Below are 15,721 nucleotides of genomic sequence, written 5' to 3'. Positions count from 1 at the left end.
ACAAGTTAGCATTCTGGCCTAAAACTAGTTTCTTAACGTCAAGCTGCCTTTGAGCCCTTACAAAACTCCCTTCCCTCTAACTGCCTAGTATTCCTTCGAAGAACACTGGTGAATTTCAGTCCCAAAATTTTCTTCTGCCCCATCTGTTCCCCTCATATCTGGTTCTTACCTATCTGCACACTTGGCCTTGACTTGACACTTAATACTGTGCCTGGTTTTCTAGACTGCTCTCGCCTAGGGTAGTGTCCATGGCTCCCCTTTTCTCCCTGCCCTGAAGCCACAGCCTACAGTACCATCCAAGTTCAGACCAGGTTCTGTATTCCTAGTCATAACCTAGACACAGACTGAGGCTCCCATTTCTCACAAATCTCCATTTGCTCTGGAAGGAATTTAGTAGCACTTGTGAGTTTCATAGCATGAATTAGTTCCCTGGTATTTGGTCACCATGGGTGAACTATCTCATAGTTTCTGCACTAGCAGAGCCTGCACCAGATCCTGATACTGTCAATCTTTTCAGAAAATGGGAAAATGTAACACCCACACTGAAACTGCCAGGGAGCCCTAAGCCCATCATAGTACTACAGAGAACACAACTGCCAGAAACCTCAGTGAGACATTTTGGTTGGCCTAATGGCGCAGAGCTTGAGATGCCAACTGGTATGAGGGAGAGACAAGTAACATTCCACAAATGGACCAGAGCCAGAAACCAATGAACAATTTTCAGATGCGAGCAGCATACAAAGTACCTTACACACTGGTCTCTTCCACTGCTGCATTTGTAGGTAGTGTTTACTGCTAGCAGCAGCAACATCTTTATAAAGAACTGGAGTGAAACATATAGCTAATTATATTTTACATGATTTCCCAAAGCTACTATAGACAGAAATCATTTTGTAATCGTTGCCATCACTGCAAAGCCAACGTACACAGAGGCAATCTAAAATCTAGCCTGGATCTTCCATGATCAACATTTTACTTATTAAGCTGAAATAAAAATACTGTAAATAGCAAATACCATAGTCTTGGTCCCTTTCTTAGGAAGGCCAGTTTAAATAACTGAATAATACAGACAAAAATGGAAGGTAGCTGGCATGCTTGTGGTCACATTCCCTTTTGCCAATTGCTCCCTGCAGTTTTTACCACACAGTCTTCATGAGGACTCAGAATTCTTATTAATATCCTATACCAGGGAGCCACTACCAATTCAACAGAATTGGTAAGAGTGGAGAAATGTACTGGCCACTACTGTTCTAGATAGCTATTGCGTATCTTCTACCTTCATCACTGGAAAATAACTTCTGTTCAGCATATAAGACTCATAGTGCTCATGGAAGCTGATGGTGTAAGTCTTTCCAACTTCTAAGCCAGGAGATCCAAAGATATGGGCTCTACATGTGATATTTCTATCTGAAAATATAAAGGCTAGAGGTTAAGATATTTATCTACAGGCTTGCTACTTCAATTACAGTCCTTGGACCAGCAGCACCCGCAGCACCGGGAAGCTTCTTAGCAACGCAGAATCTCACCCCCTTGCCAGACTTACTGAATTAGATTCTTCATTTAAAGATCCACAGGTGAGTCACCTGCACATTAACGTTTGACTAAAGGACACAGAGCAAAACACATTTTTTTTCTCTCCAAATAGCCTATGACTTTCACACAGGTAAATATCAACACCCTGGATTTAGTAACATAGTTCTTAGTCTGTCTATATGCAGGTTGTGTATCCTTTTCATTTGAATATACATAGGGTATGTATGTTCTAATATCTAAGAACCCATGCGTAAAGTTCCAGTGATAAGAAATACACTATTAGGGTTCATAACAATTACTAAGGATTTTAGAAATGTCTTTTCACTTAATACTACAAACATTTCAGAGAAGTACCATTTTATAACAGAAGAAAAAGTGGCTAACACATGTATCTAAGAGAATGCTAGTTTTAAAAAAGAAAAAGAAATCTATGCATCCACCTTTCTAAATGTTTTACTTGACTACAATGTTTAGCTTTAAAAAAAAAAGTTAAAAACCATACAGTAAATTTTAAAAACGGAAAGGCCAGGTGCGGTGGTTCACGCCTACAATCCCAGCACTTTGGGAGGCCAAAGTGAACCATCCTGGCTAGCACAGTGAAACCCCGTCTCTACTGAAAATACAAAAAAAAAAAGAAAATTAGCCAGGTGTGGTGGCAGGTCCCTATAGTCCCAGCTACTCGGGAGGCTGGGGCAGCAGAATGGCATGAACCCAGGAGGCGGAGCTTGCAGTGAGCCGAGATCGTGCCACTGCACTCCAGCCTGGGTGACGTCTCAAAAAATAAAATACAATAAAATAAGGAAAATTTAAATTTTAATTAAAGTTATCAGTGAACATTACTATTGCAGTGAAAGACTAGATAGAACAGTTACTTAAGAAGACAGCAAACTGGTACATTGGCTCATGTCTGTAATCCCAGCACTTTGGGAGGCCAAGGCAGTAGGATGCCTTGAAGGAGTTCAAGACCAATCTGAATAACAGAGTGAGACCCCCATCTCTACCAAACACAAAAACAAAAAACAAAATTAGCTGGGTATGGTGCCGCACATCTGCAGTTCCCGCTACTCAGGAGGCTGAGGTGGGAAGATTGCTCAAGCCCAGGAGTTTGAAGCTGCAGTGAGCTATGATCATGCCACTGCACTCAAGCCTGGGTAGCAGAGCAATACCTCATCTCTTAAAAATATACTTTTTTTCTTTTTTTTTTTTGAGACAGAGTCTTGCTCTGTCGCCGGGGCTGGAGTACAGTGGCCGGATCTCAGCTCACTGCAAGCTCCGCCTCCCGGGTTTACGCCATTCTCCTGCCTCAGCCTCCCAAGTAGCTGGGACTACAGGCCCCCGTCACCTCGCCCGGCTAGTTTTTTGTATTTTTTTAGTAGAGACGGGGTTTCACCGTGTTAGCCAGGATGGTCTCGATCTCCTGACCTCGTGATCCGCCCGTCTCGGCCTCCCAAAGTGCTGGGATTACAGGCTTGAGCCACCGCGCCCGGCCAAAAATATACTTTTTTTCTAAAGGTAGCATGGTAGAGGTTAAGATATTTATCTACAGGCTTGCTACTTCAATTACAGTCCTCAGTATCTCAGATAAGGGCATCAGTCTAGTGCGATCCTCGTATTTCAGGGTCTAGAGTCCTTAATTTTGGAGTTTCAGAAAGAGTTGACTTTGGGACTCCATCCAGAGCTGATTAGCTTCACAGAACTGGCTTAAACTTACTCAACTCTCAGAAATTGCTGCCGGGGGTTGGGGAGACCTTTTCAATGGCAAGTAAACTTACACCTATCATCTAAAAAGCCAAATCCTTAGTATTAGAATGCCTAGAGAGAGGAAATAATCAAAAGCTAGAGGAGCCAGATGTCCATGTAGAGGGAGATATGTAACAAAAACAGTATCTTGAGGCTCCACTTTCCTAGGGTCCACGTATTCACTTACTCTTCCTTGAACAAAGTCTCTTTAGACAAGGAACAACAAAATCAATTAACCCTTAGCTTTCTCAGTACAAATTCATTCTGGCCTTCCAATTGGAACGGGGCAGTCCCAAATGTCTGCAGCCACACATTTATAGGCAGCCCTTCCTCACTACAATTGAAAACCTCACCCAAGTTGTGTTGATTTCTAATAAGAGATTCATTCATTCACAAAAGACAACCAACCTTCCTTCTAGGTTCTGGAGATACCTACTTGACCCTTTACATATCTATCACATAGCTAAAATCTCACCTTATATTTTATAATGCTGCAAGTATTTTTCTAATGATGAGTTCTACAGAGGATTCATGTACTCCATAACTCAATTTCTTAGTGTTCTGACAATAGCTAAGAACCATGTCATGTATGTTTGTATCTCACCTTGTTGAAGTCTAAAACATAAAAGCAATGATATTCTGAGGTTCCTTAGAAGAGAAATAGGTGGCACTGTTAGAGTTAGGAGATTACAGGGAAGGGGTGTTGCAAGGTAAGAACTCTTTTTCCTGAACACAGTGTGTAAACCATCATAAAGGACATGGGACCTTTATTAATGTTCCCCCACAAGGCGGATCCTGGCTATGTTTCTGGTTTAGACATTAGTCTATTCATATTCTTCATATTTGGGTATTTAAAAGCAGAAAAGTGAGAGATTTCCTAAAGAATTCAAGTCAACTTCTTTGAAAGTCTTGCTCGGTATTGATAGCTCATTGTCTAATGTACTAGGAGCATCTGTTCAGTCATAAATAAGAGAAGTCCAGACCAAATGCAGATTAGAAGTCATTGAGTATATGTGGGAAGCACAGGACATCAGATTTCTGATTCATCTGTGCATATTGTAACTTTTATTTACCCACCACAATAGCTCAATTAAATTACCTGAAAGCAAAAACTTTTAACCAAAAGAAGTCTCACTTTAGCAACTATCATAATTGCCTTAAGAAACAATGTCAAATAACATTACACAGGCAACTCTTAATTAACCATGTGAAGAGAGCCCAGGGATACAGGAAAAATTGGTATTCACAAGCAATCCTCAAACTTCATTTCAACTGGGAGTTGAAATGACTAAACCTCTTCCCTCAGCATGGAATATAGCAAAATTAACTGGTTAAATGTTTAACTGTGTATCCCCTGACTACCCTTTGGTTAAAAGACAAAATAGTAGTCAGTCAAGCAAAGAAAGAAGAAAAGTAAATGGGTTGGATAATTCACACAGTGGATAGTAAAATCCTAAAAAGTTACAGTTGCTTATATGTGTTAAAGTTCCAGTAAGTGTGATTATTTGAAGAAGTCTTTGTAAGACAGGTTTGCAAACTGCTACATCTTGGCAGGTGGGACTCAGTGAGCTCCCTGCAAATTAAGTAAACCTGATTTTCATTGCTGAAAGTTCTGTCATGTTAGACTCCTACCATTTATTTCACAAAGATGTTTGCAAAAAGTTACCTGATTGTGTCAATCTCATGTTAACAATTAAACTATGTGTTTATGGAAATAATTTTAATGCAAACAAAATTACAAGATGCCTGGTTACCATTCAGTAGCGAGGGCACTGATATAGATACGCTTAGGAAGAATTATGAAAATCGCTGTTAAAGAGGAATATTACTGGAAAAGACAGCCTGTTAGATCTATGAAAACAGTATAAAACCTCACTTATGACACTAAAGCACCCACATATTTCTTTCAAATTGATTTCAAGCGATTCGAATTTCTATTCCTGTAAAAGTCGTTTTGGCACCCAATAAAATACTACATATGTTCTTTAATCTTTCAACTAAATTCTTCACAGCTCTCTGTAGTGTGGATGTGTACTGAGGCTGAGTCAGGACAGGTTAATCGGCTTGTCAAAGCTCACAAAATGAATCATTGCTGGATTTCCGAAATCTTGAATTAAAGCTGGGGAGGATTACAGTTGGACAAAAAAATAAGATTTGGCAGATTTTGGAGTGTCCTTGGTATCTTTAAGAACTGAACAGATAATCATCTCTTTCTTACCGCCTGAATAAAGGACTTAGATGTCTTTTTCTCATGAACTCTCCCCATCTCCCTAGTAGGGATTAATCTATATAACTAGAGGAAGGGAGTTCTAAAGCCTTAACACAAGAAATAGTGGACCTAATTATCCACACATGGTTATTCAATTTTTCTGTTACTTCCGATAAAAATCGTTAATCACTATCTGCTTTCTTCCTAACATCTCTGAGCTGTGTAGTTCACCAGATCATTATTTGCTCAAGGAAAAAAAAAAAAAAGCAACTATACTATTATTATTATTAAATAGTCAAACTTGGAACTACCCAGGAAGATAATGCTATCAAAACTAAGCATTTAAGCATTAACTGGACAATCCAACTGGATCGTGGGTTGGGTATTCTGAGCTTCAGCTTCTAAAAGTCCAATGGCAGAGGTCTTCCCTAGTCTCCTAACGTTCCTCCGTTGAATTTATTGGGACGGCTGTCTGAAAGATTGAGGGCTTACTTAGGAAACCCATTATTTGCAAGGAGGGTTGAAGCAATTTGTTGTGCTGCCTTAACATAAAAAGCAACCCTTCATCCAAAATGTACTGAGTGGTTACTAAGTATGAGGCCTTGGAAGGTCTCCCAACTCTTCTAACAGGTACGGGACACCCTGCGCTACTAAGGGCGAGAAATTCAGTGAGTGGCTCTCAGGAAGACTGCGGTGGCAAAAACAGCGCCTTGAAGTCCAACAAAGTCTCCTCCGGAGAGTGGCCCCAAGGCTCAAAAGGCGCCCCCAGTGGGAGGCCCTCGCCTTCCTCCCAACACCCATTACCCGACAGCGCAGCAAGCCGCGCCTCCACGGGAAGGATACGCTCCAGGTAGTAGGCGCCCTCAGCCGCCACCGCGTCCGCCGTGTCCCTCGCGTCCCCAGCTGCCGTCAAACCCATGCCCAACGCCTCTTCCAGCACCCTCACGGCGGAGCTCGGTGTCCCTCGCTGAGCAGCCATCTCTGGCGCTCCGAGCCCCCTCCACCGGCCGGCCCACAGCTGTCCCTAAGGGCAACAGCGAAGACGCTGCCCAACGGCCCCAGGCAGCTCTCGCGAGATCCCGACATATCTCACCCCGCCCCACGGGAGCCCGGGGCAAGGAAGGGTTGCCAGGAGTCCAAGTAGCTGTCGCACTCCCGGGCCTCCCGGTTACCGTGGCAACGTTGTTGCCGTTAACGCGAGAGTTCAGGCGCAGCTCTCAGAGCGGACAAGATACAATAAACAATTGGCTTGCATTGCACCTTCCTACCCAAGCAGCTTGGTTTTCTTTCGCTTTGACCCTATAATTTCTTTCCCACTTCGTTGTCGTCTCTGAATTACCTTTCTCTTGATTCTTGCCCATTAGCAGTCCTCTAATTTCAGATGTTTGTAGATCCCCAAGTGTTCCCAGGGAAAACTACTAGAAAAGGTGAGTTCTCAACACCTAGAAGTTTTTTAAAAATGAAAAAATAAAGTTCTAGAAATCATAATTGAAAGACTGACCCAGGGGAGCTACCAGACGCTTAGCAATAAAGAACTATGGTGTTCAGCTTTGTCAAGTCCTTTCTTGTGATCTTTAATGCATTTAGCTGGGCATCTGTTTTGAGTTTGGTTCCATATACTAAGACTTGGAATAGTATTTGTAGCATTGATTCTCGCCAAGGTAAAAACAGTTGCATAAAAATTATGAGCTACAAATTTGGTCCTAACAAATGTATATAGTCGACACTTGCCCTATCATGTGTAGTCTTATTTCTATGAGAGGATCTTCCTCAGGTTATATTGTGTATGTATCAGAAGCAAATTCAAGGCCCTTTTCCTTGCAAATATTTGTTCTTTTTTTTCCCCCTTAATTTTATTTTAGGTTCAGGGGTACATGTGCAGGTAAGCTCATGTCGCAGGGGTTTGGTGTATAACTTATTTCGTCAGCCAGGTACTAAGTGTAGTACCCAATAGTTATTTTTTCTGATCTTCTCCCTCCTCCCACTCTCCTCCTCAAGTAGGCCACAGTGTCTGTTGTTCCCTCTTTGTGTCCATTTCTTCTCATTATTTAGCTCCCACTTATAAGTAAGAACATGCAGTATTTGGTTTTCTGTTCCTGCATTAGTTTGCTAAGGATAATGGCCTCCAGCTCTATTCATGTCCCTGAGAAGACATGATCTCATTCTTTTATGGCTGCATAGTATTCCATGGCATATGTGTACCACATTTTCTTTATCCAGTCCATTGATGGGCATTTGGGTTGAATCCATGACTTTGTTATGAATATCAATGAACATGCATGTGCATGTCTTTTTATGGTAGAACGATTTCTTTGGGTATATACCCAGTAATGGGATTGCCAGGGCGAATGGTATTATTTTTCATTCTACATTTCTTGATGAAAACTGGAAGCCAGTGATCCCATAAAAGCTCCCATTTATTACCAAAAGATAACAGTAACTTCCTAAGGAGGAGTTTGAGACTGCATGTGTTAGAGCCAGAGAGACAGCTTTCAGAGCCTGCTTCCATCACTTACTAGCTATGACACATTGGGCAAACTACTACTTAATGCCTCTAGGCCCTAGTTTCATCATTTGTAGAACAAAGACAACAATACTACCTACCTTAAAGTGCTATTGCAAGGGGTAAAGCAACATAAAGCATTAAGAACTTACCAGGAACATAGAAGATACTAAGAAATGTTAGCTGTTATTTCAATTAAATGTTTGATTTTGTTTATTTTTTAGAATAATCAAGGGTCACAGGTAGATATAACAGTCGGATAATTCATTCCTGGTACCTATTCTTTTACTACCCTACTCTTTGTCCTTGAGTTCTCACATCACACATTTCCTGAGTGCTCATTAAATGCAAGGAACAATTACAGGAGGCTGAAAATACAGGAGAAGAATTCTGACATTGGAGAATCCACTGCTTTTATAGAAAAGTTGCTCTTTGTTTCAGAAGAAGGCATTACCTCATCTCTCAAGGTTGTTTCCTGTAAATCCAGCCTTCACAAATGACCTGAGTAAGGAGTGGTCAAAGCCTTACATTTTTGGCATATCTAGCAAGACATGTAGGAACATAAAAGACATGAAGGAGGATCTCTCAGAACAATTACTGTTTACTTTTATTTGTTTTTGTTTGTTACAATGGCTCATCATTCTGACATTTTAGATGTAGTGTGTCATCTTCTACAGATGTTTGTCTCCTGCCTCTTCTGTATGACCTTAATTAAGTTCTCTGAGCCTTAGTTTCCTGTTCTGTAAACCAGAGATTTTAATACCTACCTTACTAAAATATAAAGACTAAGCAACATACGTGAAAAGCACTTATAACCATGTCTGGTATATCAAATGTTTTCAGTAAATAATCGTTAATAAAATTTGCTTAAAATATTGAATGAATATGCAAGCTTAAATTGGATATTGTATTTGTAAGAAACTTAAACATACAGAAACAATTTAAGATAAAACTTAAATATTTTTAGAAATATGGAGCACGCAGCCAGGCACGATGACTCACACCTGTAATCCCAGCACTTTGGGAGTCTAAGGCAGATGGATCACAAGGTCAGGAGATCAAGACCATCCTGGCTAACATGGTGAAACCCCGTCTCTACTAAAAATACAAAACATTAGCCGGGTGTGGTGGCACACGCCTGTAGTCCCAGCTACTCAGGAGGCTAGGCAGGAAAATCACTTGAACCCGGGAGGCAGAGGTTGCAGTGCGCTGAGATCATGCCACTGCACTCCAGCCTGGGCAACAGAGCAAGACTCCATCTCAAAAAAAAAAAAAGAAATAAAGAAAGGAAGAAAGAAAGAAAGGAAGGAAGGAAGGGAGGGAGGGAGGGAAGGAGGAAAAGAGAGAAAAGAGAAAGAAATATGCAGCACTCAAAAAAGGGAAAGAGTTTAATAGGGTCATATAAAATGAATAAATTATGACCAATATCCATTGCTTAATGTAGAGGAGAAATGGGAAAAAAATCTTCTCCAAAGAGTTCAAAAACAGGAGACTTATGACTGAAAGAAGTATCATTAACTACACTCCTCAAAAAAATGAAAACCTGTAAGTCTAATTCTATGAAGTTTCAAGTAGCCAAAGTTTTAATTCAGAGTTACTAATTTGATTATATCCATTTCATGGATTTCAAAATTGGAAGTCACCCAAGATATATGTGGTTCAACTACAATTTGAAACACATTTCACAGGGACCTAAGCAGAAGTGGTTTTAAAAATTCCAATTAAAGCTACATTAACATTTTATTTTGTGAACCTTTTGGTCTCCACAATGGTCTGTAAAGCAATGAAATAAAAGCAAATATAATTTTAACAAATATAAACAGAACCAATAATTGCATTCAAATAAAAACATGATGCAACCTTTTAGGAAGACTGCTGATATCTTAAAACTAGCATGTATTTTCAAGGAACAAATTTGAAAATAAATGTGTTACATTTGAATTTTTATTCTGTTAATAACTAGTTTAATTAAAAAGAAGTGTGAATGCTTTACTAAGAAAAAACAAAAAATTCAGACCAAAGTGATTGTTTGATGATGCCTTTCCATCCTATAATATTTCCTTTTTAATATACTGCACAAACTTCCTTGGAGTGGAGAAAAAGCGCCTTAATATTTTGATGAATGAACAGCAAACTATCTACTTTCCCTTTGAATGTATTACTGAAAAATATAAATAAAGAAAACCAATGGAGACAGTAGAAATAAAGCAACAACCACAAAAGGCAACAAATTTTATCTCCTCCCAGCCTAAATGCTCCATTTATGTAAAAGTGAAATTATTTTTAAAAGCAAAACCAGAAAGGAAGCTGACAATGGATGTACTCTTTGTATTTGTAGTTTTAAAGCAGAAAATAATTACATGCAATAATATAGTAAAAGAGTATTCAATTTTCAGAAGTTATGAGCATTCATTTGCTATAGATAGAGCCCAAGTCATTCACTGATGCATCTTTTTATAAAAGTAACTATCTTATTTTCTTTCAAAACTTAACAGTAAGTGGTGGCCAATTTTAGATTTCTGAATTCATAGAAGTAGTACTAATTGACTATGGTGAAAAATTATCATTTCAAATATACAGCATATATATTTCCCTTTTTCACCAACAACCACTGAAAATTCATTTCTCTAGTATTCTGAGCCCACGTAGTTCAAACAGGGTCAATCCTCTGTCTCTGGCAAGGAACATATGTTCCAGGTTTAACCCAAAAGAATACCTCATTATTCTTGGCTACTGTGATCAGTTCTGAAGTTGGTATGTGTCTTAAAAGGAGCCAAATTAGATTTGGTAAGAATTTGTTGGAAATTTTGGGAGATTCTTACTCTGCCCCTTGGGATTTAGTTCTGGAGTTGCTCCAGCATGATTGCAAGAATGAAGAAATTATTTATCTAAGAATTCAGTCAGCATGGAAGACCTGAGTGAAGAAAGAGAAAACTTGAGCCCAGATGCAATGACTTGAACCCGTAGCATACACACATGTATTTCTTTGCTCTGTCAGCTGAGAGGGCCTAGAAGCAACAACACCCCCATTACAATGAGCACTTCAGATTTTAGATTTTAATACCATTTGCTAATTAAAAGGATAGAGGGCTCCTTGGAGAGACGGCTGGTTTTAGGGCTTGATGGGGAATAAACAAGATGAGCCTAGAGGATCTTACCGTTCCAGAAAGTAAAAAAGATCCTGCCTCTGAAAAAAAATCTCAAAGTGATGGACATAGGTCAAAGGGACTCAGCAGCCAATTGTCCTAAGTGAAGCTAGGATGATTTGAGCAACCAAATTAATAAAGTAGTACTGAAGTATAACTCAAAGTATAAAATAAATATCTGTGAGTCCATACTGATACAAATAGATGATTAAATGATAAATAAATGAATGGAGAAGAATGGACAAATCTCCTGTGATGAATAATTTCAAGTAATTTATGTAGATACTCTACATTCCAGGAGATGGAACATAGCTGCACATTCCTTAAGTATAGACTACACATAGTGAGTTTCTTGTATAGTAAAATCCCAACTTGACAGTGCAGAAAGCTGATAAACACCACCTCACCCAGGTGATCAAGATTAATATCAACAGTGATAAGTCATGTTGGTATTGGTATTATGTAATGAGAATGGCATTTCATCTTTGTGATCTTTCTCCCCAGAACCTGTAAGCATGGACCAATCAAGAGAAAACATCAGATAAATCTCAGTTGAGGGAAACTACAACATACCTTACCCAGTACTTCTCAAAACTATCAACATCATTGTGTTAGTTCATTTTCACACTGCTGAAAAAGACATGCAAGACTGAACAATTTACAAAAGAAACAGGTTTAACTGGACTCACAGTTTCATGTGGCTGGGGAGACCTCATAATCATGGCAGAAGGCAAGAAGGAGCAAGTAATTTCTTACATTGATGGTGGCAAGCAAAGAGAGCTAGTGCAGGGAACTCCCGTTTCTAAAACCATCAGATCTCATGGGACTGATTCACTACCACAAGAACCGTATGGGAAAAACCACCCCCATGATTCAATTATCTCCCACCAGTTTCCTCCCACAACATGTGGGATTATGGGAGTATGCTGATAGCAATATGGACAATGAAATCCAGGCTGAGGTGATCTCAGATGGAGATGCGGAACTTGTTGGGAACTGGAGCAAAGATGAGATTTGGGTGGGGACACAGCCAAACAATATCATTCCACCCCTGGCCCCTCTCAAATCTCATGTCCTCACATTTAAAAACCAATTGTGCCTTCCCAACAGTCCCCTAAAGTCTTAACTCATTTCAGCATTAACCTAAAAGTCCACAGTCCAAAGTATCATCTGACACAAGGCAAGTCCCTTCCACCTATGAGCCTGTAAAATCAAAAGCAAGTTAGTTACTTCCTAGATACAGTGGGGTTACAGGGATTGGGTAAATACAGCCATTCCAAATGGGAGACATTGGCCAAAACAAAGGAGCTACAGGCTCCATGCAAGTCCAAACTCCAGCAGGGCAGTCAAATCTTAAAGCTCCAAAATGATCTCCTTTTACTCCATGTGTCACATCCAGGTCAAGCTGATGCAACAGGTGGGTTCCCATGTTCTTGGGCAGCTCCACCCCTGTTGCTTTGCAGGGTACAGTCTCCCTCCTGGCTGCTTTCATGGGTTGGTGTTGAGTGTCTGCAGCTTTTCCAGGTGCACAGTGCAAGCTATCAGTGGATCTACCATTCTGGGGTATGATGGACAGGTGGCCCTCTTCTCACAGCTCCCCTAGGCAGTGCCCCAGTAGGGACTCCGTGTGGGGGCTCTGATCCCACATTTTCCTTCTGCACTGCCCTAGCAGAGGTTCTCCATGAGAGCCCCACTCCTGCAGCAAACTTCTGCCTGGACATCCAGGCATTTCCATACATTCTCTGAAACCTAGGCGGAGGTTCCCAAACCCCAATTCTTGACTTCTGTGCACAGGCAGGCTCAACACCACACAGAAGCTGTCAAGGCTTCAGGCTTGCACCCTGTGAAGCCATGGCCCAAGCTCTACTTTGGCCCCTTTCAGCTATGGCTAGAGTAGCTGGGACACAGGGCACCAAGTCCCTAGACTGCACACAGCATGGGGACCCTGGAACCAGCCCTCAAAACCACTTTTTCCTCCTACACTTCCAGGCCTATGATGGGAAGGGCTGCCATGAATACCTCTATTATGCCCTGGAGGCATTTTTCCTATTGTCTTAGGGATTAACATTCGGTTCCTTGCTACTTATGCAAATTTCTGCAACTGGCTTGAATTTCTTCTCAGAAAATGGGATTTTCTTTTCTGTCACATTGTCAGGCTGCAAATTTTCCAAACGTTTATGCTCTGCTTCCCTTATAAAACTGAGTGCCTTTAACAGCACCCAAGTCACCTCTTGAATGCTTTGCTGCTTAGAAATTTCTTCTGCCAGATACGCTAAATTATCTCTCTCAAGTTCAAAGTTCCATAGATCTCTAGGGTGGGGCAAAATGCCACTAGTCTCTTTATTAAAACATAACAAGAGTCACCTTTGCTCCAGTTCCCAACAAGTTCCTCATCTCCATCTGAGATCACCTCAGCCTGGATTTCATTGTCCATATTGCTATCAGCATTTTGGGCAAAGCCATTCAAGAAGTCTCTAGGGAGTTCCAAACTTTCCCATATTTTCCTGTCTTTTTCTGAGCCCTCCAAGCTGTTCCAACCTCTGCCTGTTACCCAGTTCCAAAGTTGCTTTCACATTTTTGGCTATCTTTTCAGCAACACCCCACTCCTGGAACCAATTTACTGCATTCGTCTGTTTTCATACTACTGATAAAAACATACCTGAGACTGGGCAATTTACAAAATAAAGAGGTTTAATTGGACTCACAGTTCCACGTGGCTGAGGAGGCCTCAGAATCATGGTGGAAGGCAAGGAGGAGCAAGTCACGTCTTACATCAATGGCACCAGGCAAAGAGAGCTTGTGCAGGGATCTCCTGTTCTGAAAACCATCAGATCTTGTGAGACTTATTCACTTCCACAAGAACAGTATGGGGGAAACCACCCCCATGATTTAATTTTCTCCCACAGGGTTCTTCCCACAACATGTGGGAATTATGGGAGTACAATTCAAGATGATATTTGGGTGGGGACACAGTCAAAACATATCAATCATTAAACAAGAAAAGTGGGAAACTGTCACAACCAAGAGATCCCTAAAGAGGTATGCTGACTGAATGCAACGTGGGATCCTAGGAAAAAGAGAATATTATGTAAAAACTAAGGATTTCTGAATAAAGTATAGACTTTATTTAGTTACTAATAATGTGTCAATAATGGTTCATTAGATGTAACAAATGTACCATATTGATGTAAGATGTTCATAGTAGGGAAAACTGAATATGAGTATATGGGAACTTTCTATATTATCTTTGCAACTTATTGCTAAATCTAAAACTATTCTGAAATAAAAAATTAATTTTTAAAAAGTTGCTTGAACCTTTATTCTAGCATTTCCTTAAACAAGCCTCACCATTGACCTTTCTTTTAAAACAACAAATTCCTTTTGCTTAAGTCAGTTTCTGTTGGGCTGTCTGTCATTTGCAGTTCAACAGGACCTCCTGGTAAATTGACTCTGTGTGGAATCACCATTACTTCCATACTATTTGAAGATTTATTTTGCTGCCAAGAGTTTTTTTCTTAATCTATCTGATATACAATAACATTGTATTGTGTACTTTAAAATGTGTTGAGAGGGTAGACCTCATATTCAGTGTTCTTACCACACACAAAAAGGGCTAATATGATGTGCCTTTGTGAATTTAGACCTGAAAGTGCTATTCTCACCACACAGATGAAAAAATACAGTTTGTTTTCATACATAGGAGAAAACTGAATGGGCTACCTTTGAAGTCCAGGGCACCCTCCTCTATTTTGTTCACTTCCTCATCAGGCACTATGTACAGACTGAGAAGAGAAAGACTTCAAAAGAGTGGTCAGGACAACAACAAAGACAATGACTGGAAAGACAGAAGAATTGTGCAGAGAAAGAGGTAGATAGAAATGGAAGTCTGTTGTTCCCCTCTATGTGTCTATGTGTTTTCATCATTTAGCTCCCACTCATAAGTGAGAACATGCCACATTTGGTTTTCTGTTCCTGTGTTAGTTTGCTAAGGATAATGGCCTCCAGCTCTATCCATGTCCCTGCAAAGGACATGATCTCATTCTTTTTAATGGGTGTAAACTATTCCGTGGTGTATATGTACCACAACACCCCTGAACTTAACTTAAAGTTAAAAATAAAAAATAAAGGAAAAGCTGAGTTAAGCTATACTATCTTTGTAACTCTTCTGTAAATCTAAAATTCTATCAAAATAAAAAGTTTTAAATGTATTTTAAAAAGAAATGGAAGTCTGACTTAGGAAAGCATTATGACAATTCTAGCAGTGAACATTTAACACACATCTAATGCCCACTTTGAGCAGGGGGGACTTGCCTATGAAAATTCCACTGTTCGATATGCAGTGGGGTATTCAGCAATTTCCAAGACAGTCTTGCTGGAGAGAGCCTTCTTCCAGCCATTGCAGTGTTCTCCTGATACTCAGTTGTCACATCCTATACCTGAAATACAATAGATTTATCTAAAGTATTGTATAATCCCTGATTGACTTTAACATGTCTTAGCATGTCTGCAATTATGCATATTACCAGAAAGAAGAAAGAGAGAGAAAGAGGGAGGGAGGAAGGAAGGAAGGAAAGAAAGAAGGAGAAGAAT

General features: G+C 40.1%; 1 protein-coding gene and 1 long non-coding RNA gene across 6 annotated transcripts in view; one reads left to right on the top strand and one right to left on the bottom strand.

Annotated features, from left to right (window-relative positions):
- Window positions 1-6,560, bottom strand: part of SPAG16 (sperm associated antigen 16) — a 1,158,987-nt gene extending 1,152,427 nt beyond the window's left edge. For 4 of the 5 annotated variants that reach the window (XM_001082826.5, XM_077956652.1, XM_028831079.2 and 1 more), the window contains exon 1: window positions 6,326-6,560. In XM_001082826.5, coding sequence (XP_001082826.3) covers window positions 6,326-6,461 — 136 coding nt within the window. In that variant the 5' untranslated portion in view covers window positions 6,462-6,560. Of the gene's footprint in view, window positions 1-6,286 lie in introns of all 5 variants that reach the window. The other variant, XM_077956655.1, reaches the window with a different exon arrangement.
- Window positions 6,561-6,731: 171 nt separating this feature from the next.
- LOC144333327 (uncharacterized) lies at window positions 6,732-15,281 on the top strand. The gene is made up of 3 exons (XR_013401905.1): window positions 6,732-6,909; window positions 12,531-12,694; window positions 13,121-15,281. It is a non-coding gene; the product is annotated as an uncharacterized LOC144333327 (long non-coding RNA).
- The last annotated feature ends 440 nt before the right edge of the window (window positions 15,282-15,721 follow it).

Source organism: Macaca mulatta, chromosome 12 (genome assembly GCF_049350105.2).
Source record: "Macaca mulatta isolate MMU2019108-1 chromosome 12, T2T-MMU8v2.0, whole genome shotgun sequence".
Taxonomy (NCBI): Eukaryota; Metazoa; Chordata; class Mammalia; order Primates; family Cercopithecidae; genus Macaca; species Macaca mulatta.
Note: the sequence above shows the minus strand (reverse complement) of the source record. Positions and strands in the feature narration are given on the sequence as shown.